The sequence below is a fragment of the Rattus norvegicus genome, chromosome 14 (genome assembly GCF_021556685.1).
Source record: "Rattus norvegicus strain SHRSP/BbbUtx chromosome 14, alternate assembly SHRSP_T2T, whole genome shotgun sequence".
Classification (NCBI taxonomy): Eukaryota; Metazoa; Chordata; class Mammalia; order Rodentia; family Muridae; genus Rattus; species Rattus norvegicus.
The window spans coordinates 35443162-35470308 of NC_141547.1; the positions used below are offsets into that span (position 1 = coordinate 35443162).

Genomic DNA, 27147 nt, shown 5'->3' on the forward strand with positions numbered 1-27147 from the left:
CTTCTGAAGTGTTGTGTGCATCAGCTGATTTATGGGATTTGGACATTGAATCCCAGGTGTTGTGCATGGTCAGCCAGCACTGAACTGCACCCTCTTTGGTTTTGCTTCACTATAGCCGTCCATCCTTTCAGAGTGCCCCGGCTCTCCAAGTCCTGAGTCTTTCGGGAGCATGAGAATATCAACCAGGCTACCTTTCCTTCACTTTCTGGTGGGCGAGTTTCTCTGTGGCTTTGTTCAAATGACGTTTCTTCTCCTCAGTCATTTCTGTCTGAAATCTCAGTCCCATTTCACCCTCCTGTCCTTCCTGTCCTCGTCTGCCTCTCATAGAGACCCCTGCCCCTCTCCAGTTTGTGGGTACAGAAGAGTGGCGGCCATTTTCCAGCTTGTTCATGGCTGCTTCTCCAGAGTGCTGCTCACTCCGAGAGTCACTGGGTGGGTGGCTGGTGGCCCAGAGCAAGAACACACATCTGGTTTCCCTCTTGCCTATCTGGGAAGGAAACATCGTTCAGTGAGATGCTCCTGACTAGTTTTACCTTCTCTTTCTTTCTCTTTCTAGCTTTTGAATTTCTTTGAATGTTAATTTTGGTATTATCTTAGTGGTCTAGGAGAAAGCTAGAATGTAATGGATTATGATCCTTAGAATTATTAATTTTTATATTAAGGAAATATGAGGATTGGGAGACTGCTAAGTGGTTAGGAGCATTTCAGTTCCCAAGACCAAATGGTGGCCCACAACCATTTGGAACTCCAGTTCCAAAGGATCTGATGTCCTCTTCTGACTTATATGGACACATAGACATGCATGACATCAAAATATTCATACACATAAAATAAAAACAAATAATTTTAAAAATCATGAAAGAGTAAAAATATTTCTAAATGGGGAAAGTAGAATTTTTTTTTTCATGAAACAGTATCTCCTGGAGCCCAGACTGGTCTTGAGTCCACTATGTAACTGAAAGTGCCTCGAACTGCAGAACCTCCTGTCTCCCTGTCAGAGTGCTAGGATTACAGGCCTGCACTCCACACTTGGTGCCAGCCTGTCAGGCTTCATGTCTATTAATCATCCATCTGATTGATACTTACCACCTGAAACGCATGCATGCATGCATGCACATATATACACATACACACACACACATGCATGCACACACATATATACACACACCACACACACACACACACATATATACACACACCACACACACACACACACACACACACACACACACACACACACACACTTGATCTTAACCCATTATCCACGAAGCCATGCATCTTTTGTATCTCTCCTATTGTTCCTACCATTGAATGAAACCTTAACACGGGTCTTCCTAAGTACACAGGAAGAAGTAATATACTTACGGGTCGATGCTCTCAGGGGTCTGGGATCCAATCTGCCACATGTGAAAGGAGGATCTTTTATAACTGTGGTAAATAGACTTGTGTTTTTATTTTGACAAGAATTAGTCACCAATGAGGGAGGAACACTCAGGACTATTAGAGAATCTTCAGAAATAAATGTATTTCTCAATGCAGTCCATCCTCAGCTGATTGAACAGTGCCTCTCCACTTGGGTAAGGGTGAATCTTCCCTCTTCAACCCACTGATTGAAATGATAGTCTCTTAGAAACGCCCTTCCAGTATACTCAGAAATGATGCTTCATCAGCTGCCCTGGGATTCTCTCAGTGCCAAGGTCAAGTTAGCACTCACATTAGCATTCACCATGAAATCTTGATCCGTCTGCATAGTGTAATGTCACACAGTCCTAAGTCTTCGTTCCCAATGTTTTCCTCAGGTTGTACTTATAGACCCCTACTCATTGTTTTGTTTGATTTATATCCTCAATGCATCGTCCTGTGTGGCTCTTAAAACTCCAGGGCTAGAACATGAACATTGCTTATAGTGGGAATGAAGCAAGACAGAATAGAAGAGAAAATTCTCTGCCTTTTTCTCGTTCTTTGTCTGTAGAAACATATAGTCCATACAATATGACTATCATATACATTTCTCGCCCTAGAACAAGCACCATATTTTTTGAAAGAACAAATTAATATACTTCTTTGATATGCTTCCTGCCTTATGTTTTAGGTGGGAAACTTTTATAACAAAATACACACAATCACAGACGTCTGTTCTTGTATTCCTCTGTTTTATTACCATATATTAACCACACATAGTAATGGGCCTTACTATGACATTTCTGTATGTGCATACAATGTACTTTAGCTGTCCCCCCCTACACACACACGCACACACTCGCACACACACACACTCACACACACACACTCACACTCACACACACACGCACACACACACACACCTCCCTGTTACCCTTTTGCTCCACTCCATTTGCTTCCTCTTCCAAACTAGTCTTTCATATTTTTGTTTTTATTTTATTTTTTTAAATAACCTTATGAGTTTCCTTAAGTTGCTTACAGGATCATGGACACCTCCTTCCCAGTGGCTACACCACAGAAGAAAATGATTCCCTTCCCTGCAACTGTGGGATCCTGTGTACTGTTTCCTGGTGCTGGGCATCCAGGGCTGTGTACGTGGGAGGTTTACACTCCATACCACAGAGCTGTATCCCAGAGCCCGTGTAAAACTCTTTTATGTATGAGATTAGCCTCTTACATACCGATGACATGAGTCTAAATATATTCAATGATTATTACTGGAATCCAGAATTTTTTTCTTGGGTAGAAAACTCCTATCTAAATAATTCAGTTCATATAAACTCAACATTAAGATATTTCTTTCTTTTGCTTAGCAATTCCATATATCTTTTTAAAATTCTAATTGGTTGGAGGTTTTTTTTGTTGTTGTTGTTGTCCTTAAACAGTAAAACGAGCTGGGAACTTCATTCATTTTAGTTTACTTGTCCTTTTGTAACTTCTTGCTTCTCACTGAGGCCACTTAATATTCTGAAACTATCTCTTACGTTCTAAGAGACTGGAACCTTTCCTAGACCTCACAGCCAGAGTTAGCAACCCTTTGAAGTCACGTAAGACTTAAGACTGCTGTCCTACTGTGTGCTCAGCCTGTTTGTGTAACCTACCTTGAGGAGAACAGTGTGACAACCAACCTTGCTTTCCTTGGATTTCCCGTGCAATCAGCTTTTACACACTAAGCTAGTGCCTAGCTGTCATCTTAAATTTTGTACACTTCTATGCCCCTGACCCATGTGTGATTATTTGCTGGAAAGAACAAATAGTCATAAGCCAGTCTTATAAATGAATATCCACCGTAAACACCGAACATGACATATGGCCATTGCTTGAGAAACGAGGATGTCTGTAATGCTGTCCCGTTATTTCGGGCAGTTGGGGTCAGTTGGAGTCAGGAACTTAATCCCTTGTAAAACTCTGATAAAGACTTCTGTAGCACCTCCCTCATCCCTTCCTCATGTGATGCTCTCTGATCCGTTCAGTAAGTGCAGAGTGGCGCCCTTTGTTAAGAACACTCAGAATCACACACAGATACAACAAAACACAGACACAGAGGGACCAACGTAGTCACGAGACAGCCTCAGGCGAGCACAGATTCCCTCGTACAACAGGCAGACAGAGCTGGAAGACACAGGGAGAGGAAAGAAAACTCAAATCTGGGTTCGCCGGTGGTCCGATGACAGACAGCTAGGGGGAGGTCTTTGATTTCTTCAGTGTGACGCCATGCATTATTGGAGACTGAGTTTGTCAATGCATTCAATAATGGGTAGGGCTGTCAAGATACAGACGATTTAACAAATCCTCCAGGTCCTCACAGAGGCCAGAGACATCCCCTGGAGGGAGAGTTACAGGAGGATGAATCATCTGAAATGTTCACTCTGGCCTCTGTGGGCCCCTGTGCTCATATGCACAGACACATGATTAAACAAGAGAAATCTGCTTTTAAAAACAGAGTTCATGTACGAAACAGCTGTGCCGCCATCAGTCCTCCTCAAACAAGGCGCTGGACGCTGAGGAGAAGTGACTTAGCAGCGTGTGCACACCTAAGTAATGATGGGATAAACTCACTTTCTAGAGCAGTGGTTCCCAGGCAGCCTACCACTCCTGCCTCCTCTAAACAATTTCAGTGCATAGAGAGAACTGGAAAGTCCCCCCTCCCCATCTTAAAGTAGCTTGTTTCTGAAAACAGCGCTGTTTCAAATGAGAAAAGCAAAGCCCAGAGACCTCGAGTCTTCCAGGTGGCTTCCAGATCAAGCTTCATGGCCTCACAGGCCAGGCCACCTCATTGTATGAGGATACTATTCATAAACACTTGTGTTCCCCATAGCCCATACTAGCTGGGAGCCAGTGTCTGTCGGTCTGTCTGCACACACACACACAAATGCACACACACACATACACACATACACATATACACACACAAATACATACATTCACAAATGTACACACATACACACAAACATATATGAATACACACACACATACACACACACATATATGAATACACACACACATATACACACACAAATACATACATTCACAAATGTACACACATGCACACAAACATATATGAATACACACACACACACACACACACACACACACACACACACGTAGTCCAAGTTGGCCCCAAACTCCCTCCAGCTCCAGTCCCCAGTGGTAGGTTACTGGTCTGAGCTGCTCCACCTGGAAGATGATATTTCCTTCTCCTTCCTGCCCCGCCTACACCTCCTTGCCTCCTTGTTTCTCTCTGTCTCTGTGTTTTTGTCTCTCCTTGTTTCTTCCTGTCTCTCTGTTTCTGTCTCTCTCTGCCCCCCTCCGAGCCCCCCACTGGTACCCAGGGCCTCACACATCATTTTGCTACCACACTCCGCTGTATCTCCGGCCTAGTCAACACTGGTTAAACAAATGAATAAACTAATAAAAGCATCATGATGACATTCCGAACTTGAATCTAAACAGGTCCTTTGTTGAACTTTAATTTCTTTTTTTTTAAATGTATTTATTTATTATATATGAGTACACTGTAGCTGTCTTCATGCACACCGGAAGAGGGCATCAGATCCCATTACAGATGGTTGTGAGCCACCATGTGGTTGCTGGGATTTGAACTCAGGACCTCTGGAAGAGTTGTCGGTGCTCTTAACTGCTGAGCCATCTCTCCAGCCCGAACTTTAATTTCTTAATCTAAGAATCATCATTAATAGAGCCATTCTATTTAGAGAGTAGCTGGGAAGTCCCTTGCATGGGAGTGGTTTGAATCCTGTGTTGTGTTGAGGGCAAGGTGGAGACTTACCTTTCTTTAAAGCAACCAGCCTGTAAAAAAAAATAAAATTAAAGCAAAATGAACTGTAAGTCTAAGCTGTTGATAACATGGCAGTCCTCTAATGTTTTGTTTTAAGCTGTATTTTTATTATTATTATTACCACCACAGGAAAAGCTGTTATCCAGATCTCTTCAGAGGGGTGAAGATCTGCAGTTTGACCAGGTATTGTAATTTGGGGGAAGAATCTTCTTTGAAGAACTATGTCTGTTCTAATAATCTAGTTCACACGTGTTCACCATTGAGAAAGTCCTCAGTTTTGTGTAATACTCCTGTATGTTCCTATATGGTAGATTCTTCTTCATGGAGCAATGGTCGCCATTAATTTTTGCTTAGTCAGCTCTTTAAGATCTCCTGTGGGGCCTCCCTCCTTCTTTCTTTTTTTTCCCCCTTTTCGTTGCTAATGTCTTTAATATGCTTTGGAAAGTTTTCCCAGGAAGCTAACTAAATCCTTTTATCTCATCCTATGTACCAGTTTGTTTCTACTATTCATTCATTCATTCATTCATTCATTCATTCATTCATTCATTCATTCGGGACAGGGTCTCATTGTGTAGGCCAGATAAGCCTCGAACTCTCAGCCATCCAACTGCCCCTGCTTTCCAAATGCTGGGATTACAGATGTGCAGCACCATTCCTAGCCTGGAATCTAGAATTTTTACATTATGTTTTCTTACTTTAAAACAATTTAACGTTACTTTTTAACTTTTAGCACATTTCTTGGAAACCTTTATATAGAATTTCAGCATCTAAAGTCTGTTCTTTTATTTTTTTTTTCTCTTTGCTGGGATTAAATGTTGGGTCACACCCCCTTGTATCATAACCATTTTATTACATAATGATAATTTCAAATAACAATCTAGCATCACTAATATTTATGGGCCTGTTTATTCTGAGTACTGTCTCTATACAATGGTGAACATGGCTGCCTTCCAGAGTAGTGTGTCTAGGAAAAGGAAGAGAATGCTCACCGTAACGTAGATCAGCTGGTCAGATAAAGCACACTGCCTAAGACTGCTGGCTCATCAGATGCCCGTGCTGCCGAAGCTCACTAGTGTTTCCAAATCTTCGTTGCCAAGAGAGAGTTCTGCAATAGAGCACCAGGGTTTACAAACCACTGTCTAGGATCTGGCGTTCTGTATACGCCAAGTGGGTAGACTCTGGTCTACAAAGAAACCTCAGGCAGGAAGGTACCTCCAGGTCACTCAGTTCTTTTCAAGGGGTTCTCCACTATAGAAGTAGTGAGACCGATACAGCATCTGGCTTCATTGGCGAGTGTACGCCGTTCTCAGGAAAGTTTCCTTTCTTTTTGTTTTAAATGTAAATGCTCATTTAAAACAGCAAGTGGCTGCTAGGTGGTTTGCTGACAGAAAGATGCATTGTGTTGTCTGAACTGTTTTATTATATGTTTAGCCGAGCAGTCAGTGCTTTATTCTTCTTTCCTAGATACTAAATGGAGTTTTGTTTGGGGCACACTACTCATCTTCTTAAAACGTAATTTTTAAGCACATTGAACAATACAATTAAGATCTTGTTTTGAATTCCCAGTGTCATAGAGCATATCAAATTAGAATAATCTGTAATAAATTGTGCCCAGAGAAAGTTAGAAATCACGACGCAGCTACAAGGCCCAAATAATGAAACAGAATTGTGCAGTTAATAGTTTGTTTCTTTTCCCGGCTAAACTCAATTTTGAAGTTTATAAAGAGCATGAAGCACCACGGGATTAATTTGATTTCTAGAGATGTCAATTTATCTGCATTAAAAGATATTTCCCGTGGTCACAGAACTGAACAAAGCCCTTGACAGTTCCGCAGCCCGCATGTTTTAGATAAATCAACAATGGAGCATTGACTATATGCTGTTTTAGTTTTGGAGGCAGCGTGTTGAATCAGATGTAGAGAATACCGGAAGGAAGAGCATGTTCTTGGAATCTTCGATGATATACGACCCTGGGGCTACTCGTCGTAGCTAGTCTAGGAAAGTTGGGTTTATTCAAAAGAGGAAGCAATTGGTGTTTATCTTGAATTTGGTGCTAGTCAGCTTTCTGCGACTGTGGCCAGGAATCGGAGATAATTAGCTCAGATGGAAGAATGGTTTGTTTGGGCTCAAGGTGCCAGAGGTTACAGTTATGCTCGCTTGATCCCTTTGCATCCTGCCTATGGAGGCACACGCAGTACATGCTGGTGGTAGCTTGCTGTGGCTAATAAGCAGGGAGAAACCGGAGTGACCTAGACTCCCAGCATTCCTTTCAAGGGACCGCCCCACCAGGTGACCCACTTCCTGCCAGGCTCCACCTCTCAAAAATCCGAAATCTCCAATACCAGCACCTGCTAGACAGACACACAGCCCTCAGCCGGACACACAGCCCTCAGGGACACTGCAGATGTGAACCCATGCGTCCAGACAGCATCAAGGATCACTTCAATATACCATCCCTGTGTCATTAAAAGTTTGTTTTCGACATGGCTCCACCATGTGGATAACAGAGTAACTACAGTTCCCCTGTATCATAGAGAAACATGGTGGATGGAGCCTTTCCCTCCATCCTCCTCTTTGTCTGTAGGGAATCTTCTCCATCAGAAACTTGGTAGTGCTCTGGAATCTTGTTCATAGAAGCATTGACAAGCTGGCGGGGCAGGAATAGAGAGGATTTGAAGAAGGTGTCAGTAGGACGCTTATGGAAAAAAAAAACCAAAACCCAGAGGTTCACCCACATAGCTCACTGCTCTTCAGAGATAGCCACGGATGTAATCGGGTGTAGCAGACAAACTTGGTGTCACACAGCCGAGTGGCTAGTGGGTGCCGGGAGATCACAAGCTACCAACTAAGGTGAAGGTTTGGGACGGCATCTGATTGAGGCTAAAGCTCAAGCTGACTTTATTCCATGCCACGGCCCAAGCCTTGGCCCATCCCTTAGCTCTCGGACACTTTTTTTTTTCTCATTGATCATCTCTCTGCGTTTCCCTGGGGTGGCTCGTGGAGTGGGGAGGTCGCTGCCGTTTCTCCTGTTATACTCGGCCTCTTGCCTTCCAGTTGATAAGCTCTATGAGCTCCGTAGCCGAGCACTGTCTCCCTTCCTTACTCCGAACCTTGTTTGACTGGTACCGACGCCAGAACGGGACTGACGATGAATCCTACGGGTACAGGCCGAGGTCTAGCACAAAGTCTAAGGGGTAAGTGGCCTAGCCAACCATCTTTCTGGGATGTGAGGCACTTTGCAGGAGATGGGGTGATATTGTTATCAAGCCGAGATTGTGTCACTCAGCTACCGAGCACGGACTGCTTTGTTTAGAGACAAGGTAGGTAAATTTATGCCCTGGGGGGTGGTAAGAATGCATAAGAATGAGAGTTCATGCTCAAACTTTAACAATCTCCCTTATCAGTTGAGGGTATCTATCATAGGCGATTGTTTGAGGCTTAGTGACTTAGTACTATAGACACGGTGTATCATATGCAGAGTTCCCACCTTAGGTGTGAGAAAGTTACCCCACGCTGCGTTTGCTTAGATCGCGGAATTTTTTTTAAACTACCAATGAGTTATGTAGCCACGCTATGTTTTCTAGAGGGAAATTGAAGTATTCTTCTTTCTCTTGCCAATTCTTCTACATCAGGCTTCTTTCTAGTAGATGAACAATGAAGTGTATGCTGTGTATAGAAATAGCAGCGTCTAAAAACAGCAGAACACGCCAGGCATGCAGCGGGTGCTGAAGCGAAGTCCCCATCCCAGTTGGTGCTGAGTACCCCCACTCCACTCCTCACTCACTCGTCCCACTTACTCACACTCACACTCACACGTGCTGAGGAGGAACACGGCACAGCACACGAGCCAAGCACGCTACAGCCGTCACTTGGGACGCTGAGTCTCAATACAGTTCTCCTTTTGGGTTCTTGTTGCAGAGACGAGCAGCACCGTGAGAGAGATTACCTCCTGGAGCGGCGGGACTTAGCTGTAGACTTCATTTTCTGTTTAGTTTTGGTAGAAGTTCTAAAGCAGGTGAGTGTCTCTGCCTCCAAGCCGAATCCCCACTGCCTCCCGTGCCGTGCCGTGCCGTGCCGTGCCGTGCTGCAGGCCCTCATGTCTCGGGTCGTCATTGAGGACGCTATCTGAGATTCTGGCCCACTCGGTGACCAGACCACCTAATTCAGCCCCACGTCTTTCCCCTTCCTGGGCCTTGCCTGCTCTGTACTTGCCTGCCCGTGTGTGTGTGTGTGTGTGTGTGTGTGTGTGTGTGTGTGTGTGTGTGTGTGTGTGTGTGTGTGTGTAGGTAAATCTTGTTAGGAAGAACCAGCTGAGTGGAATGGCGGTAACTAGGGACTTTCCGCTGTCCGCGCGTCACCTGGCTACTCAATCCTTTTACGCTCACTTCCTTTCCATGAGGTGGAAGTAAAGATACAGCATGGGAATGGCATTGGTTGAAGTGAATGGCGGTGTGTGTGCGTGCACGTGCTTGCACAAGTTCGAAGGTTTTATGCTTATAGTCTTTAAGACATTGTATGTTATTAAAGGGTCATCTGTAAATTTCCAACTATGGACTGTGGTTAGAGAAGAAAAGTAGAAAAAAAGTTTTTAAAAAATCACATTTTCCTCATGATGCATTTGGATAGGAGTTCCGTTTTGTTTCTAGAATGGGATGTAAAAGAATAGCAAATGCCACATCTAAAGTACTCTGCTGTGGAGCTCGATTCAGTTAGCATTGTGTATTCTTGGGTTATCTGTTTGTCTTTACAATGTATGCAGACTGACCGTCATTTGCAAATAAAAGGCCTAACGAATACTTAAGAGAGAGAAATGAGTTACTCAAAAGCCAAAGGCGCCTTACTATGCGTTTTGTAAAGGTTTTTTGGTGGTTGTAGGGTTTTTAGTAGGGGAAATCTGATTCCCAGGGCAGATTAGGTTTCTCTGATATTTTTGAGTGTAGCCAGGATGCCAGGATGCTAAAACCAAAGTTGCAGGGGCAGGAGAGCTGTGGGGAGGAAGGACCTGGCCTCTGGAGGCCTTGATTGTCCCCTGTGGCTGAATCTTGTATGCCGACTGTGGTCCTGTGATGTGGGGGGCACCAGTTCAACTCTCCATGGTGCTCCCTTGGCAGGACCCTGAGCTCTCGAGTGCTAGAGCAATGGCTACACACTCCCTTCTTATTGAAGTTATACTGGGTTCCCTTCCTCCACACTGAGAAATTGTAGCCTCTCCTCCAGACACTGCCCTCTGTGATTCTAGCTCACTGTAGTTTTTCTCCTTTGCATCTCATGCTACTCTCCAGTTGGTCCCTGTCCTGTTGCTGCTGCTGTTGTTGTTGTTGTTGGTGGTGGTGGTGGTGGTGGTGGTGGTGGTGGTTGTTTTGGCTTTCCAGCCCCAAAGTCACCTGTACTTGGACTGGCTTCAGAAGCTTCAACCCATAGCCCACCTAGGGGGCAGGGTATCCTCCCCTGACAGTATCTGCCATCTCCCTCCCTTTTCTCAGAGTTGCAAGCCTCCTGCCTCAGCTTCTATAATCCACACAGCTTCTTAACACAGGACAGCATCAGTACCAAGACATATAAGCCTTTTAGAAGTTTTTCTAGTGGGCTTGTTTTTGGTCGAGATCTCTGCCCAAGGCCTCGCTGACTGACTCAGGGGCCTCGGGTGTGAGACAGGGCGCTGCCTCTGGTGAGGACCCGGGTTCTGCTCCCACACCGTTCCTCCCAGCAGTGCCCTCCCTCATCCTTTAATGTCACCTCATCCCAGAGTTCAGATGCACCCAATCAAACAGCACGACACTGAGGACATGTATAAGCCTCTTCCAAAACTCTTTGTGGGGACTCTTCACAAAAAAGGCAAAGTTGTTTTTGTTTCTTAAATTAGTTTCTCTAAACCTATAGAAATAAAATTTTTAAAAATCAGTAAAGATTTCTAAAATATGGGGGCAAAGTAACCTGATTTATGTGAAAATGCCATAGAGCCTCACAGATCTCCGAGTAACTGACTTACAGTGTCTTGGATTTGCTAGGACCTTTGTTTCTATCATGCATAATATGTCCTCGTTAGGCTGTGACTCCGTCCTGCATGAGGTACCAGAGTATCGTACTCCAAGCTCACTGTTGAAGAGGACTAACTACTCGCGTGACTTAGTCCCTGCCCTTACAGTGTAAATGGTCCCTCCCTAGGTGATGGTTATGCACTCAGTACTACTTCCCCATGCATGAAGGATTCAGTAATCTCTGAGCCAGCTGATCATTGTCATTGTTGGGCGGTGGCCAAGGCACATACTAATGTCCCAGCTGTCTGTCTTGTTTGCTGGGGAACTCAGCTGGGCTGCTCTCCACTGGTCCTTTGTCCTCTGTGTAAAAGGCTATGCATAATATACTTCAGTCCCATCACGAGATCTGGACTCAGTAGTGTGTGGTTCATGGGAGATTCCCAGGTAGTGTTCACCGCTGTCTTCATGTTCGTCACAGATGAAGAAAAGCCCTCAGTTACAGTGCCGCAGTGACCGCCATGCGTTAGTTCCTTTGTTTTTAAATTTGCAAGTTCTCCTTTTAATAATAAGAAGTTATTATTTTTACCATGTGAGATTAGGTAAAAATTGACCAGTCTCTTTTCAAACTAAAGTTTTCCTCATAACAAGTTAGTATAAAAATTGATTTAATCTAAAAATGAAATCAAATAGCATTAATTCACCAATGGAACAAAACTGACTCAAGATTTTAAAAATATATTAAGGAAAAGCAGACAGAGGGACTGGGTAGGTGGCTCAGTGGGCAAAGGCCTGCTGTGTGGCCTCGAGGACCTGAGTTCAGATGCCCAGGATCCATCGAAAAACTGAGTCCTTACTCAGTATAGGCCAAGCTCCTATACCCCGAGCCCCGTACCATGGGTATGCGGCAGAAGCCCCGGAGCTCATGGGCCTGTCAGTCTAGTAGAATGGATGCTTCTAGGTTGATTGATTGGTCGGACAAAGGATTGAGAAGCGATCTCACACAAGCAGGTGCCCCCCTCCCCATACACCAAGCACACACACCACACAATAATGATAATTAAAAATAAGGCAGATATACCCCAGCCTTCACATCCAAGCTCCATGAACACACACATTCAAAAGGACAGGGTGCGGTAACGAAGGCTTAGGCTCTGATGTTGTTATAGGGCTTTTGAGTGTCCCAACAGAATGGCGTTTCACCAGCACACTGGCATTTAGAAGGTTCGGGATACTTTGGGTCTTACACTGAGTTTTAGGGGTTCACTGAGGCAACGAGCCGGGTGAGAGGGGCTTTCACCTGTAGGCAGACGCTGGGCACCTTGAAATGTACAGCAGCGCGTGAGATGCCAGTGGTACCCTGAGCAAGGCCCATGGCACTCGGCTTTTCATACTGGGGAGGGGAGGGCGGGTTTGCACTCCTTCTGCTGTGTTTTACCCAGTATGTCACTGTGAGGAAATGACCACAGTCACCGTTGAAAGGAGTCAGCTTCATGAGATCTCCCATTTCAATGTGATTTTGTGGTAAGACGTGACAAGAAGATACAATTTCATGAGCTAGCCACTGGAATAAACGGTGGCTGTTGTGTGGTGCCCGATGCATCCACCCCTCCAGAACCAAAATTGTTACTGATACCACGGCAGCCATCAGATGCAAAAAACTTGATCCCGAAGATGAAACTGTTAACCACACAAGTCTGGCTCTTTTCTGTCTGAGCCAGTAGATTCCACTCCGTATTCCAGCCATTCATCCACATTGTTTCCACTCCTGAAATGAAATGGCTATGACCATGTTCACCTCTGCAAGTAAAACCCAGAGGTGCAGTCTCCTGCTGTAAACTTCACTGTGGTCTCTCCGTGCTTCCTGGTTTTTCTTCTGGCTTTAAGTAAGAGCAGACCAGGTAGTCTGTCCACATTCATTTCATTGTTTAAATAGGTTTTTTTTTTGTTAGTGTTACTGTTTTATATTTTAGAAACTAGGGATATAGAATATTCTAGAGAAACACCAACCCCAGGAGTTCATGTATAAAGCAGCTCTTTGTCACAGAGACTTAAAATTGGGTCTGTAGACTGTTGACCCCCTCACAGGACTGTCACTGGCACTCATCTGAGAGCCCAGCCTCTCCCTCCACACCTCCCAGCCAACTGTATAGAGTTCAGCCACGGCTGCCAATAGCCTGTAGAGAAGGTGGAAGGTGGGTGTCAAGGCAGCTATGTGGACATCATCATCCAATCCCACCTTAGTAACACAATTCTAATAAGGCACTGTCAAAGATGTTACAAAAACTGGCAGTTCTGTGCTTTTGTTTCTCTTCACATTGGCCCCAGGTCCCTGGAATTGGAGAAGTCATGATTCCGCTTAAGATAGACAGTTAGCATTGGTGTCTCTGTTTGTTGGTTTTAAATGTGTGTTTACGTGTGAGCCCACTGCTGAGTTTGCCAACTATAATTTAAACTCAACTACGTGGATTTCAAGTCCTGTCCTCTGCTGCCCTCCTTCCTGACTAGTGTGCTAATTTTTTATAATAGTTTTTTAATTTTAGTTCTTTTTTTTTTTTTTTCCGGAGCTGGGGACCGAACCCAGGGCCTTGCGCTTCCTAGGCAAGCGCTTTACCACTGAGCTAAATCCCCAACCCCAGTTTTTTAATTTTAAAAAATGTTGTATATGTAGTTCAATAGCAATGTTTCTCTTGATTTTGAATGTTCTTTTAACATAATAATAGTTTGCTATCCCCTAGGACTTACCTTTGCACTCATAATCAGTTACTGAGAGCAGCTGGTGTACCTGCTGCTGTATTTTTAGGCATGTAATTGTTACTATGGAAAAGAGATGGCTCGGGGGTTAAGAACTCTTCCCGCTCTTGGAGAGGACTCACGCTGGGTTCCCAGCACTGATGTTGGGCGCTCACAAGTGCCTGTAACTCCAGCTCCAGGGGACCCTGCACTGCTGACTTCCATGGGCATCTACAGTCACAGACACTCACCCACATCCAGGCACAGAACCAAAAAGAACATAAATAAATCTTTGTCCAAAGCAGAGGAAGTATTTTATTCTCTTGTAGTTTTAGTAACTGGAGATCTACAAATTAAATTGACAAAAGACAGGTGGACAGGCGTCTGCATGTGGAGGCCTTTACAAGAGGGAAATGGAGGTGGAGAAAAGGCCTAACTGAAGTCTGCCTACTGTTTTTACTAAGAGTAATTGATTTGTAGTGGAATAGAAATGGATTTTGGATTTCTGGAGGCGGTACAGTGTGAGAGGTAAATACACACAAGAGAACATTAGCGCCAGCCAACAGCTATTTAATAAGACCTATTTATACAGCCCCATCTCTGTCCTGACATCCCGTCTCCCAGAATAATGTGTCTTCTTCCTGGTTCGGAAGGCTTTCACACCTAGTCAGGGGTGAAATCCTCCAGAGAGTGACTTGACTGTAGACAGCTCAGAAGAGAGAGCTTTACGTGGCTTTTTACATCTGTCTCTCATCTGCCTTGAGCCTAAAATAATCTGCACCTCACAGTGGAAGGAATGGGTAGGATGCTGTGATGCCTTTACTGGTATATGTGCAGTGAGGAAAGTGCCACCAGCCCCACCAGTGGTGCATGGGAAGCCTCATTACTAACATTATCTTTCCAAGCTGCTCTTGTCAGACTTGACGCTCCCCTATGAGCAGTGTGTGCATTTTCCTTGAATTACTTCTAAATGCTTATTGCCTCAGGAATAGATTATTGATAGCATTGAAATGGTAAGACTTTCATAGAAGTCTTCCGTACTATGGAAGGAAACCTTCATGACGTGATTTTTTTTTCTGACATGATGTTTTTTCTTTAAATTCTAGATTCCTGTCCACCCTGTACCCGACCCCTTAGTTCATGAGGTTCTAAACCTAGCTTTTAAGCACTTTAAACACAAGGAAGGGTAAGTGTAACTAACTTCAGCTTGTTGCTTTTCCACAATCCCGATTCAGGCTGTTTAAGTAGAAATGGAAAGTTCTCACCCCTCCCATGTTTGGTTTTCTTAAGGTTGCTATGTAGACTAGACTGGGCTTGAACTCTTGATTCTTTTGCCTTGGACTCCTCAAGGCTGGAGTGACAAGTTTGCATTTCCATGCCTGGCTCCCAACTCTGAATCTTATAATGAGTTCAAAGCCATTGGCTCCCAATTGTTTTAGTCTTTCCCGAATGTGGGAAAATTTTTGTAAAAAAAAAAAAAAAAAAAAAAAGTAATTGATGGATTGGATCAGTAAGAAAGAAAAGGTTAATTTTAAGGCAAGTTAGCATGTATATGGAAGGAAATTCATGAAGTTTTTATCCTACAAGTAAGTGTTCAGCTAAGATGTTATAAAACTCTGATAAGGAATTCTATTGTTGGTTTCTTTCTTTTTCTTTCTGTTTTGTTTGTTTGTTTTTACTTTTCTTTGGAGACAGGATTTTGTAGCCCAGGATGGCCTGGGGGACCTCAACTATGTTGTTCATATTAGCCCCACACTGCTTATCATCCCCCTGCCTCAGCATCCCAGGTCCTACCTAGGGTTACTTGCTTTCTGATAAGGAATTTCAATTCAATCTGTATCAAGAGAAAACTGGTACTAAACCGCCATGTCGTTCTGTTGTTTCAGATATTCAGGGACCAACACGGGGAACGTGCACATCATTGCGGATCTATATGCAGAGGTGATTGGCGTGCTCGCCCAGTCGAAGTAAGCAGCAGAAACCATTGTCTGTGCTGGGGAGTGATTTGCTCTGATGTAGCGGCACTGATGATTCCACACCTGCCCTTCTGGTGCCCAGATTGTCATGCGACTTGTGGTAGCCTTGCCTTCTGCAGTCCCTGGAACAATGCTCAGTCCCGAACTAAGCAGCCTGTGTTTCTTTATTCATTCCTGACCTGTGTACACCTCTGAATCAAGTCAGGGGTTGTCCAGAAGAGTCCCGACATTACTCCAATCCCAGTTAGGAATTCTATGAGAAATGTCTTTTTTGTTTTGTTTTGTTTTATTTTTTTAAAACTGTTCATTTAGAGCTTTGAGCAGAGCTAATTAATTGTATTGCTTTCTAATTGCTTTTATCTCTTAGGCTACACTGAAGTGAATTCTAATCATCTTGGTTTAATACGAAGTAGGAGAGGTACCAAGTGAGGAAGGGTAAAAGACACTGCGTTACTCTAGGGCAGGCACTTGCTTTAGGATGTACATTCACACGGCACTGCTGTACGGTCTCCTGGGGACTGTAACTTTAGGGTCTGTGTTGCTCCCAAAACTGGAAGCATTTGGGTTTGCCTTTGTTTCTCCTGGGAAATGTGTTAGGAGAATTGTGTACACTCAGATGGGTTTGGAAGGGTCTTTGGTCCTGAATCACCACATAACAATCACTGTAAATTTTTAAGAAGGCAAGCATAGTTGTATCAGTATATAGCTTTGTAATATTCAGTAATATATATTATTTAGTACATTTTAATTTTAATTTTCACTAGAGACCCTTTGTAAAGGTCATACCATAAGACTTAGAACACAGTTTCAAGTATTTTAAATGGTCCAGACCACACACCCCACCCCACCCCAAATAGCACTTTAATGTCAAATTCCACGTAGCCCACAGTAACTCCTTAACTCAGGTGAAGGGACACAAAATCATAGGTACAAGGAATGCTTGATTTTTGATTGATTTTTTTTTTACATTATAGTTCCCAGAGTTTATAAAAATAAAAATGTATCTTAGAAACATCAACCAGAAATTCTAAATAATACAGTAGCAAGCTAGACACAGGAAAACCCTAATTACTGGCCAAGTTAACTCTGTGTGGGAGGGATGATAGAGTCTAAGTGGCTGGGGAATTCATGTACCAGCCTCCCTCAAATGAGCTGCAAGAGAAAGAAATCCAGCTCTGTGGAGCAGCACTACAGTGTCTCTACTCATGCACATAAGGAGCATGGAGAAGTATGAAGGGATTCACACCACAGGAGGCTCACACCCAGGGCTCATTCCCACCGAGGGGGAAGCTGAGGAAGGGAGGCTGAATCTCATCTAGAACAATTCTTTGATTGTAGTGATTTAAATTCAATCTCTGATTGCTTCTCTGGAATTTTTAGCTGTTGGTTTTGTTTAGTTTTGTTTTTTTGAGACAGAGTCTTACTGTTGTAGCCTAGGTTGACCTAGAACTTCCTGCACAGCCTAGATTGGCCTCAGACTCTCAGCTAAGCTCCTGTCCCAGCCTCTGATTCTATCCATGTACCAGAGTGCTTGGCTTTAGATGTCCGTTTTCAGTATGACCCAAGAAATGCTAGTCACACAGGTTGTTGATTTGAACTCAGTATTGCGCTCACATTTCACAAACCTTCTGGTCCTGGTGACACAGGGAGAGCAGCACCCTTTCTTCTGTGTCTCTGCACCCGGGACACTAATTTTCAGTTACAATCAATACTCTACAATTGATTGGTTTCTTTGAATTAATTTGTCATCCCTGAACTATTCCCCTATGTAACTGTCATTGGGAACTTAGAAAAGGGCTTTACATTTTGGAGACAATCTTAATTATACAATGATTTGTGAGAGACGTTGTTTAGTGTTGTTTTATTGTGAGTAATAAGACATAAGAGCTGAGATGTTATCAATGACCTAAGTGCCTATCCTCTATGCCTCTTCTTTCGGAACCACCGGCTTTAAAATAAACCTAGAGTACATCAGCACAGTCGCTTTCTACTGAGAGTGTTCCTCTGGTCACTTTGATTAGGGCAGAGAAAGAAGGTGTGTGAGTCCTTCAGGATGTATCCTTTGGTCTCACCTTAAAGAAGTTAGCCGGGGGTGGGAAGGTGGAGGCGTTGATTCAAGTCCATGATGTCTCTGCATACATTAAAGGTTCCAGGCGGTAAGGAAGAAGTTCGTGACTGAGTTGAAAGAGCTGCGACAGAAGGAGCAGAGCCCGCACGTGGTCCAGAGCATCATCAGCTTGATCATGGGGATGAAGTTCTTCCGAGTGATGATGTACCCTGTGGAAGACTTCGAAGCCTCGTTTCAGTTCATGCAGGTGACAGTCGCTACACTTAGCCCAAAACTGTCTGCTCGCCTTCCTTGTGACGCCATTAATACTGATTTGTCTTTAAATTTCACATGTGATAACTATCGTTGGTGTAGAGTGACTCTGTCCTAACTAAAGGCCATCTTGGCCTTAGCTTTCCCGAGTATTCTTGAAAATGTGATTAATACGAATTCGTCAACCTCTTGCCAATCTAAACTTCCCTTTTTCCCTTCCAGGAATGCGCTCAGTATTTCTTAGAAGTGAAAGACAAGGATATAAAACATGCACTTGCTGGTTTATTTGTGGAGATCCTTATCCCCGTAGCCGCTGTAAGTATATACATACCTATACGTTCATACCATGCGTTATATAAAATAACACACTTCCCTCTCTCCCCTGGAAACCCCAGAAGGCCGTGAACCGGTGCCGGCCTCACCCACCCCTGCACCCCCACTCCTCAGAGTGTTCTGTTATGTTGACGGGCGTAGATGGCTTTGTGCATCATTTCACAGATTTTGATTATTTTCCAGTTATTGTAGGCACTAGCCCCCTCTTGTCTTGGCCAGATATGAAAGTAAATTCTATTTTATTCAATTTTTACTCCACTTAAACGTTTAGTGAGTGGACTTATCTTCATGCTGAGAAACGAATGCTCTACCTTTCACCTTCACTCGTGCTCTGGCGAGCTGTACATTTCATGAGTTACCTGATGTGCTGCTTTGGGAGCACGATTAGGAGAGGTGGGGCGGCTGGAAGGTTGCTTGCTTGGTTGGTTGGTTGGTTGGTTGTTGTTGTTGTTGTTTTGTTTTTTTGTTTTTTTTTTTTTTTTGGAGACAGAGTTTCCTTTCTGTAGCCCGGACTGTCCTGGAACTCACTCTGTAGACCAGGCTATCCTCAAACTCAGAGATCCACCTGCCTCTGCCTCCCGAGTGCTGGGATTAAAGGCATGGGCCACCACTGCCCAGCTACGATTGTCGTTTAAAAAAAAAAAAGTTAAGATATTGAGAAATTAATGACCTTAGCTGACACAGCTGCGAAAACTGCCTTTCCTTTGAGCTTACCACTAAATTAGGAGGGATTTTTTTTTTTAAGTGAATAAAAAAAAAAAAAAATGCTGTGAGTTAAAGGTTTGCCCATGACACAGTCATCTCTCAGCCTTGTATTTAGCCCCATAACAAACAAGGCTATCTGTATTTAAAAAAAAAATAGAAGTCATCTGTCATTGTCATCTGTTACCTGCAATGACTTTTCCCCAGGTCTCTTGAGTATGTTGGGTAGAGCCTCTACAGAGGAATTTTGTAGGCCATGTATCAGCCCCTAACTCCAGACCTCTGTGAAAGTGCTGCTGTTATCCTGGGACAGCTTCTATCTCCAATGACCTCCTTCCCCTCCTCGCCTGGCTGGCTGTCTTCATCCCTTCATCGAATGCTGTCCTCTATGTGTCAGGGACTCCGCTGTGCATAGAAAACAGGCCCCAGCAAGCTGGGAAGTATTCTGTATGGTTCTCGGGCTCATTTCTGGCATGCAGACAGAATAAACTTGGACACAGCATATGTAGGATGTCACGTCACGGCAGGCACTGTGAAGAACCTGCGTGGGTACACAGAGGGAAGGACTGGCTAAGAGTAGGGAATTGAACTCTTAATGGAGTATGCTTATGCAAGCACCGCCTTGCGGGAGATGGTGACCGCTGAGCAAACACTAAGGAGGAAGGCACGCCCCATCTGGGGAAGGAGCATCTCAGATATCCAGGACCGCTGCCCTGAGATGCTGTGGAAGACGCTGTGGCTTGTCCCGTCTCCCAGGGGCAGGGAGAGGTGTGGGAGCCAGAGCTGGAAGGGTTAATTAGGAGGTTTGCTCAATAAAGGAGCTGGGTTCAGCTTAGAGCACACTTCCTCCTCCTCAGCCCCTCTTCAGAGCACAGACTGCTCGCCCTCCCGTGTGGCACCTGCTCTGTGTTCGCTCACCTCCCATCTGCTCGCGTGTGTCCTCTGCCTGTTCCTGCAGGCCAGGCCCCAGGTTTACTTTACAACATTTGGTACATAAGACTTCTATGCACATCTCCGAGAATCATTAACTTACCTCAGACCTGGCAGATGGGTCTCATAATGCTCTTATGGTTTATGGGCAGTGACCAGGCAGTGACTGTTTTATCTCTGTTTGTCTTCACTCCTTCCCTAGGCTGTTAAAAATGAAGTCAATGTCCCCTGTTTGAAAAATTTTGTGGAGATGCTGTATCAGACTACATTTGAACTAAGTTCCAGAAAGAAGCATTCACTGGTACCGAGAAGTGTTTCAAACCTCTGCGTGCCCTGCTGGGTGCTTTAGTAACGGATTTATGACCCCTGTAGAGATGGAAGAGAAGTGTAAATGTGAAGTTGTAAAATTCCCAGGACAGGGCGGACTTTGCACCTGTACTTTCTCCTGTTCTAGTTTAGATTTTCTACTTTTCATTATGGGGGGGTGGGGAGGGCAGGCTGTTAGAGACAGGAGGGGAGGGAGGGAGGGAGGAGGAAAAAGAGAGGAGGGAGGGAGAGGGTGAGATGGGAGAGAGTGGGAAGGGAGGGAGACAGTTTTTTTGAGTAACTACAAGGCTCCTGCCCTCGGGGTCTTAACTAGAACACTATCCTGCAGATGGCCTGTCTTGTTTCACTGCCTCTGTGTTTAATGGGTCTTTCAGACTTCCTGCCCAGTGTTTGCCTGTCTTGACAGGTGTCTTAAACTTTATATTATGTTATATGTTGAATTTAGTTTTATATTAAACCATAACTGTTTTTATTTTAGACCATAAAATTGTATTCCAAAGCCTCATCTTTTAAGAACCATTCCCTGTGCAATTTCATCATTTCCGTTCTGAAGCTGAAGGCACTTTTCCCTCTCAGTAAACCCATCCACTTCCCACTATTTTCCTACAATTAGGGAAAGTGTGGAGAATTGGTCAAATATTGACCGTGTACACTGAAGCGAAAATAGTTACGAATCCTACTTGTGGCGGACATTGCCCTGAATGCTTCACATTCTTCGGCACACTTGAAGCCTCACGCCTCAGTCGGACATTTGTGGTTATCACTGGTCACTTCACGGGTTTGGAAACAAGCCACTGCAGTCATGTGCTTGACCATAGTCAGCCGGAACTCAAATGCCAGGCTGGCCCTCGCTCTCTGTTCAGAAGCACCATAGTGGGGACAGGATGAGAAGGTCAGGGAGAAGGAAGAACTTGCCCCCCAACTTGGGAGATGCTGGTTTAAGGGATTGGTCTGGAGGAGCACGATCTTCACTCACCCTCGTTAGGCTATGAAATGCCGTTTCATATTGACAATGGAGAAGCTGTATTATATGTCTTTAATTTTTTCTGTAAGAGCATAAATGAAGCCATCTTTCAGGAGTTCCGCACGTCCCGTGAAAAACGTTAATCCCCTTTTCTCTCTCTCTCTCTCTCACAGGCTTTGTACCCACTAATTACCTGTCTTTTATGTGTCAGTCAAAAACAGTTTTTTTTAAATAACTGGCATATTTTCCTACAAAACTGTTTGTCACATTTAAAGGTAAGACATTGTTACATCCCTGACCTGTGGATACTGTGATGTGTCCATTTCCCTGTGTCCACTAAGCAGTAAATAGCAAAACTTTGATTACTCTTGGTGATTTGAATAATCCATTTGTGAGAGTCTCTTGTGGACTTCTGTAAGGAATTGTGTATGCACATTAAACCTTTTGAACATTTTAGTTTGTATTAAATGTAGAATTATGTATTTTCAACGGTTATATCATTTTATATGTAGTGATATTTACTTATAAATCCAATTATTAAGAATTATAAGTAAACCATTGCTAAGTCTCAGAAAACCCTTACGTATTTTGTACATATTTTGTCTTTTGTTTTAAGAAAGTTCAGTAATGTTGGCTTTAAGCCTGGGTAATATGCAAAAGCTTTGATAGTAAATTGTCACTTATCTGAACATGGGGCACTTAATCCTCCTCAGAGAGTGTACACAGCATGATCTGAACACGGGGCAGAGATCCCCAGTGTGTAAGCTCCTGGAGCTGTCCTGTGAACGGAGGGGCACTTGTTACTCACACCGTCTGGTACATCCACAGTCGTCCTTTCTTAGTGTCACCAATACAGGGGTGAGCGTTTATAGAGAGACTGAATTCTTCCCAGCATGCTCTGCTCGCCTGGTCCTCATTTCTTCTTTGTCTAGGAACACAGTTAGCGTCTAACACTAAAGGTGTGATTCTGCCTCAAGCGGCTCCATCTGCATGTCCCGTGAATACAGAGTTGGAGGAGTCCATTCAGTCAGAGAAGTGTCATTGACTGACATTCCCTTCCTGTTCTTTGTCTGAGTTACATTGAGACAGTGGTAAAACCAAGGCACAGCGAGGTTAAATGAAGGCCTCACAGGAGTCGTTTACCCTTCAAGAATTTTATTATTCATGGTTATGTTATCTTCAAACCTGCTCTGACTCCATAGTAAGGTATATAGAAGCTGTATGTTTTCAGAAAGTATTTTTGTCTGTTTTTCTTTGACACATACATTCATTTATTTTATTCCTTCTTAGACAAGGCTTGAGATACCCTCTTTGGTTATGAAACCTCCAAGACTAGATCAAGTTGATTAAACTTTTTTTTTGTCTTACGACCAGGAAAGAAACATTACCAGGTGTTTATATGGCAACTAATTCTGTCCTTATTTTGATGAGTCACATAGATATAGGCACCAAGGGGAGTGTGCCATCTTCTGAGTCAGTCTTCTTTCTTCTGGAATGTTCTTAAGATGTGCATTTAATGTATCTGGGCATGACAGTTCATACCTTTCTGTTGCTTTGTTGAAGTTTCTTTATATCTTTGTTTCCACCTAACATACTTACAATGCTCTCACAGTACCCTAATCCCTCCCTCCCCCCTTTTTTTTTGTCTTGAGGCTTCCATTTGAAATGCTGTTTTCTTTAAACCCTTACCTCCTGTTAAATATCTCTGGCATATTGTCCATTTGCGTGAATGGCTGCATCAATCTGCCAGGCTAAAGGAGATAAGGGCCACTCAGCATAGCATGGATATTTGGATTACAGCTGTCTTGGCCATTAACCCTTAGCTTACATTAAGGCTCTATTCAGCAGAAATTGTGTGACTCGGCTCCCGCCTGCTAAGCTTCCAGTAATGTGGCTGTGCTTAAGTATAAAAGATTTGAGCATTCTAAGAAGTGTTGCGCTGTTGTGTATAACAACAAGTTGTATTTTATTTCTTCTATTTATTGGAAAATTTAATGAAAGACTTTTTCTAGTCAATTACCTGATTCAAGCAAATCTATTGATTTTTTTTTAATCTACCTAAAAGTGTTTTCATTTCATTGCCAACACTCCTCCCTGGGATTTATTTTCCTAATGTTTGCTGGATGCTAGATGGATTGAATCTTGGCATTTCCCCTGTTGCCAAGGCAGAAAGAGGATAAATGATCTCTGTGTCCATCACCATAGTGATAGATGCAGGTCTGCATCCACGGTCATCCTGTTTATGATGCTTGCGCCTTCTGGTTGGCCATGTGCTCCTAGAACGTGCAGAAAGGAACGCGTCGTGTCCCGAGGAAGCAAGTGCCTTGGCTGTAGTCCCGGGATATTGAGACTCTATACTCCAGAGTCATATGAATAAGTATAGTGAATTTATTACAGCTATTATATACATGGCTTTTTAAAAGAATTGTCCTGCCAAGCTGGGGAAACAGCTCAGGGTAAAGAGCTACAGGGTGGCGGCCAGAATCAGGATTTCCAGGACCCATATAGATGTTTGCGGGCATTGCAGCTTCTCTGTAACCCACCATTTGGAAGGTGGAGACAGGGGATTGATCAGCAGGACAAACTGGCCACCTAGACTAGAAAGCAGCTTCAGTTCAATTTAGAGAGTCTGCCTGTCAGCTGGGTAATGTGGAAAGTGGTGGAGGAAGACTCCAGAAGTTAGCCTCAATCCCACCCCCTGCCACACCCTCATACATGCACATACTCCACCCCCCCACACCCTCATACATGCACATACTCCACACGCACCCCCCCACACCCTCGTACACACACATACTACATACACACACACATACACACACAAGCAGTCATGTCTCACACATACACCCACACACACACCCTCATGCATACACATACTCCACACACACCCCACACACACCCTTGTACACACATATACTACATACACACACACACATACACACAGAGACACAGACACATACACACATACACAAGCAGTCATGTCTCACATACACCCTCATACATACACATACTGCACACACACACACACACACACACACACACACAGAGTCATATCTCAGACACACACACACACACACAGAGAGAGACACACACATACACACAAGCAGTCATGTCTGACACATACACCCACACACACCCTCATACATACACATACTACACAACCACACACACACACGCACGGAGTCATATCTCACACAGACACACACACACACACACACACACAAGCAGTCATGTCTCACACAGACACATGCTAAGAACCCTTTTAGTTAGCATGCCACGTTTTTAATTGGCAGTCACAACAAAATGGGCTTCGCTGCTATGTGCTCATGTACTTCATTTCCACTGAAACAGTTACTTTTTAAATCTTTGTACTCTTAACGGAAATACGGTAAACTTCCAGTCCTTTATCGTTAGTCAATTTAGGTTCCCTTGGTTTATGACTACTAACTAATCTTAAAGTTTCTGAAGAATTGCTAAGAGACAGAGGAACAGAGTCGGGGCGACGGAAGAATAACCCAGGGACTGGCCCCCAGTAGCCTATGTAGTTCCCTTCATTCGAATGTCACGTTGGGAGGAAGTTAGATAGCAAGACATTTCAGTTTTCTCCTAGCTCGAGTGTCATAGGCTCCAGGATACCCAGACTTTAGGATTGGTTTTTGTTTTGTTCTGTTGGTTTTGTTTTGTTTTGTTTCGTTTTCTTAGCATTTCTGGCCACTGCCTCAGAAATGTCAAATTTCTTCTAAATAGAGGCCTTGGTGAGGAGCTGTCGTGTTTTGTGCTTATTTTCATCTAACATGCATGTGCTGCATCTCATGTTCATGTTTGCTGTCTCACGTTGCTTTATTTAGATGCCATCTAACAACAGTATCAGAAAACAAATAGAAACCCTGCAGGTGAGTTGTGTTGACGTCACCAAGTAAAGTATTGCTTTCTTTTCTTTAAGAGCGGCATTTGGTTTTGGTTTTGGTTTTCCCCTTTGCCCATTGTTGCGTTGCCTGTCTGAAGTATTTACCTCCACCCGCTTTTACTGTGTGCGGAAGAGTAGCCCAGAGAGGGTGCCCCCTTCAGGAGGTCGGCTGTTACTGCAGCCCCGAGAAGATGGACGTAGAGATACCCATGATGGTGGTGGCTAACTAATTGTTCACAGCATTTATGGTTTTACTCCTGTGTTTAATTTGCACCATCCAACCATTCTAAACGAAGAGGTTAAAAAAGTGTTACAGTGAAATTAAGGAGCCGGTAGCTTGGGTTTTCAACATGGTTTTGATGAATGAGTTTTTGAACCTTTATCCTACTAGTTTGGGTTTTCTAACAAAGCAAAAAAATTTTTTTAAGTTCACATTAGAAAATAGGGAATGTGCACATCGAAATGGTGGCTGTAGGGGTCATACTTAAACAATGTGTCAGGCTTTGTAGAATATTAAAGTCCTTGCATTTTTATGTGACAATCGGATAAATCTGAGTGGTACAAATTTTACCTAGAGCAGTACACATCTTTGTTTAAGGCCTAGGTCAATGTAGGCTATTTCTATTCTAACATATGCAGCAGAGTGAGTTAGTTAATTCCTTTCTCTCTTCCTCCCTCTCCTCTCCTCCCTCCCCTCCACCATGGACACGCGGTTGTGATTTATGTAGTGCTCTGCTCTCTGAGGAGAGAGCAAGTGTGTGGGGCTGAGCCCATCACCATGATGCCCTCCAGAGGGCTTTCAGGGCGGGAAAAGCGCTCTCTCTCTCTCTCTCTCTCTCTCTCTCTCTCTCTCTCTCTATGTTTTCTTGCTGACATCATAGTGTCATATCTGCTATATGGGAGTCACATGGTAGAGCGGAAAGTTATGTTTTATTGAGGAGATTATTACAAAAATTTGGTTATTGGGTTAGCAACATTCATGAATCACTTGTAACTTTAGTCACTTAGTAGCAAACAGAGGGCTACCCCGGGGGGAGTGTTCGACGGTTTGGGGATCAACATGGATCCTGTCATGGAACAAAGAATTGCTTTTGAGAGTATTTGGTTTTCCAGTCTCAATTCTGTCCAATCTATGTAGATGTGTGCAGTCTCTAGTGTATCATCAAACGTCCCCCTCCTTCTGCTTTAAGTTATTGATAATAGATGTCTGCTATTCTAAACCTTCACACATCAAAACTGCTGAAAGAAACAAAGCCTTTTTAAGAATTCTTGCTAGACATGGCTTCCTGCACCTTTAATCCCAGTACCTGGGAGACAGAGCAAATAGATCTCTATGGCATTGAGGCCAACCTGGTCTACATTGCTAGTTTGGAGCCAGCCTGGTCTACATTACTAGCTTGAAGCCAGGAAGGGAGGGCTATTGTCATAAAGGGAGGGAGACTCTGTCATAAAGAATTCTTTGTTAGTTACCATATGTAATTGCTTAACAATATAGAAATCTTCTAGAATGACTACCTTTAAATACAGATTATTTTAGCAGTCAAATAGCAGATTGATATAATTTCAAATTTTATATTATCTTATTGCATGACTGTGGTCATGGCAACAGATAGAGTGACAAGAACATTCACCAATAAAACGGGCTGAAATAAGTTTTCTCACTGTGAATCATAAAGAAATTTAAATAATGTTTTGCTTCTACATAAAAATTAGGACTTGTACA

The 27147-nt window shown here is 43.6% G+C and overlaps 1 protein-coding gene and 1 long non-coding RNA gene across 32 annotated transcripts in view; one reads left to right on the forward strand and one right to left on the reverse strand.

The window, feature by feature from the left end:
* Fryl (FRY like transcription coactivator) overlaps nt 1-27147 on the forward strand; it is a 233939-nt gene that overhangs the window by 116242 nt on the left and 90550 nt on the right. For 20 of the 31 annotated variants that reach the window (XR_015636760.1, XR_015636762.1, XR_015636761.1 and 17 more), the window contains 10 exons: nt 5387-5440; nt 8312-8451; nt 9176-9272; nt 15072-15151; nt 15852-15932; nt 18088-18256; nt 18484-18576; nt 20429-20527; nt 21691-21792; nt 25366-25410. Coding sequence is in view for 27 of the 31 variants with exons in the window: in XM_087583945.1 (XP_087440071.1) it covers nt 5387-5440; nt 8312-8451; nt 9176-9272; nt 15072-15151; nt 15852-15932; nt 18088-18256; nt 18484-18576; nt 20429-20527; nt 21691-21792; nt 25366-25410 (960 nt within the window). In the remaining 4 variants the exon portion in view is untranslated. 31 annotated transcript variants of the gene reach the window in all.
* On the reverse strand, nt 17788-20264 carry LOC148001315 (uncharacterized). Its single transcript, XR_015637410.1, has 2 exons — nt 20215-20264; nt 17788-19837 (listed from the first exon to the last, which is right to left on the reverse strand). It is a non-coding gene; the product is annotated as an uncharacterized LOC148001315 (long non-coding RNA).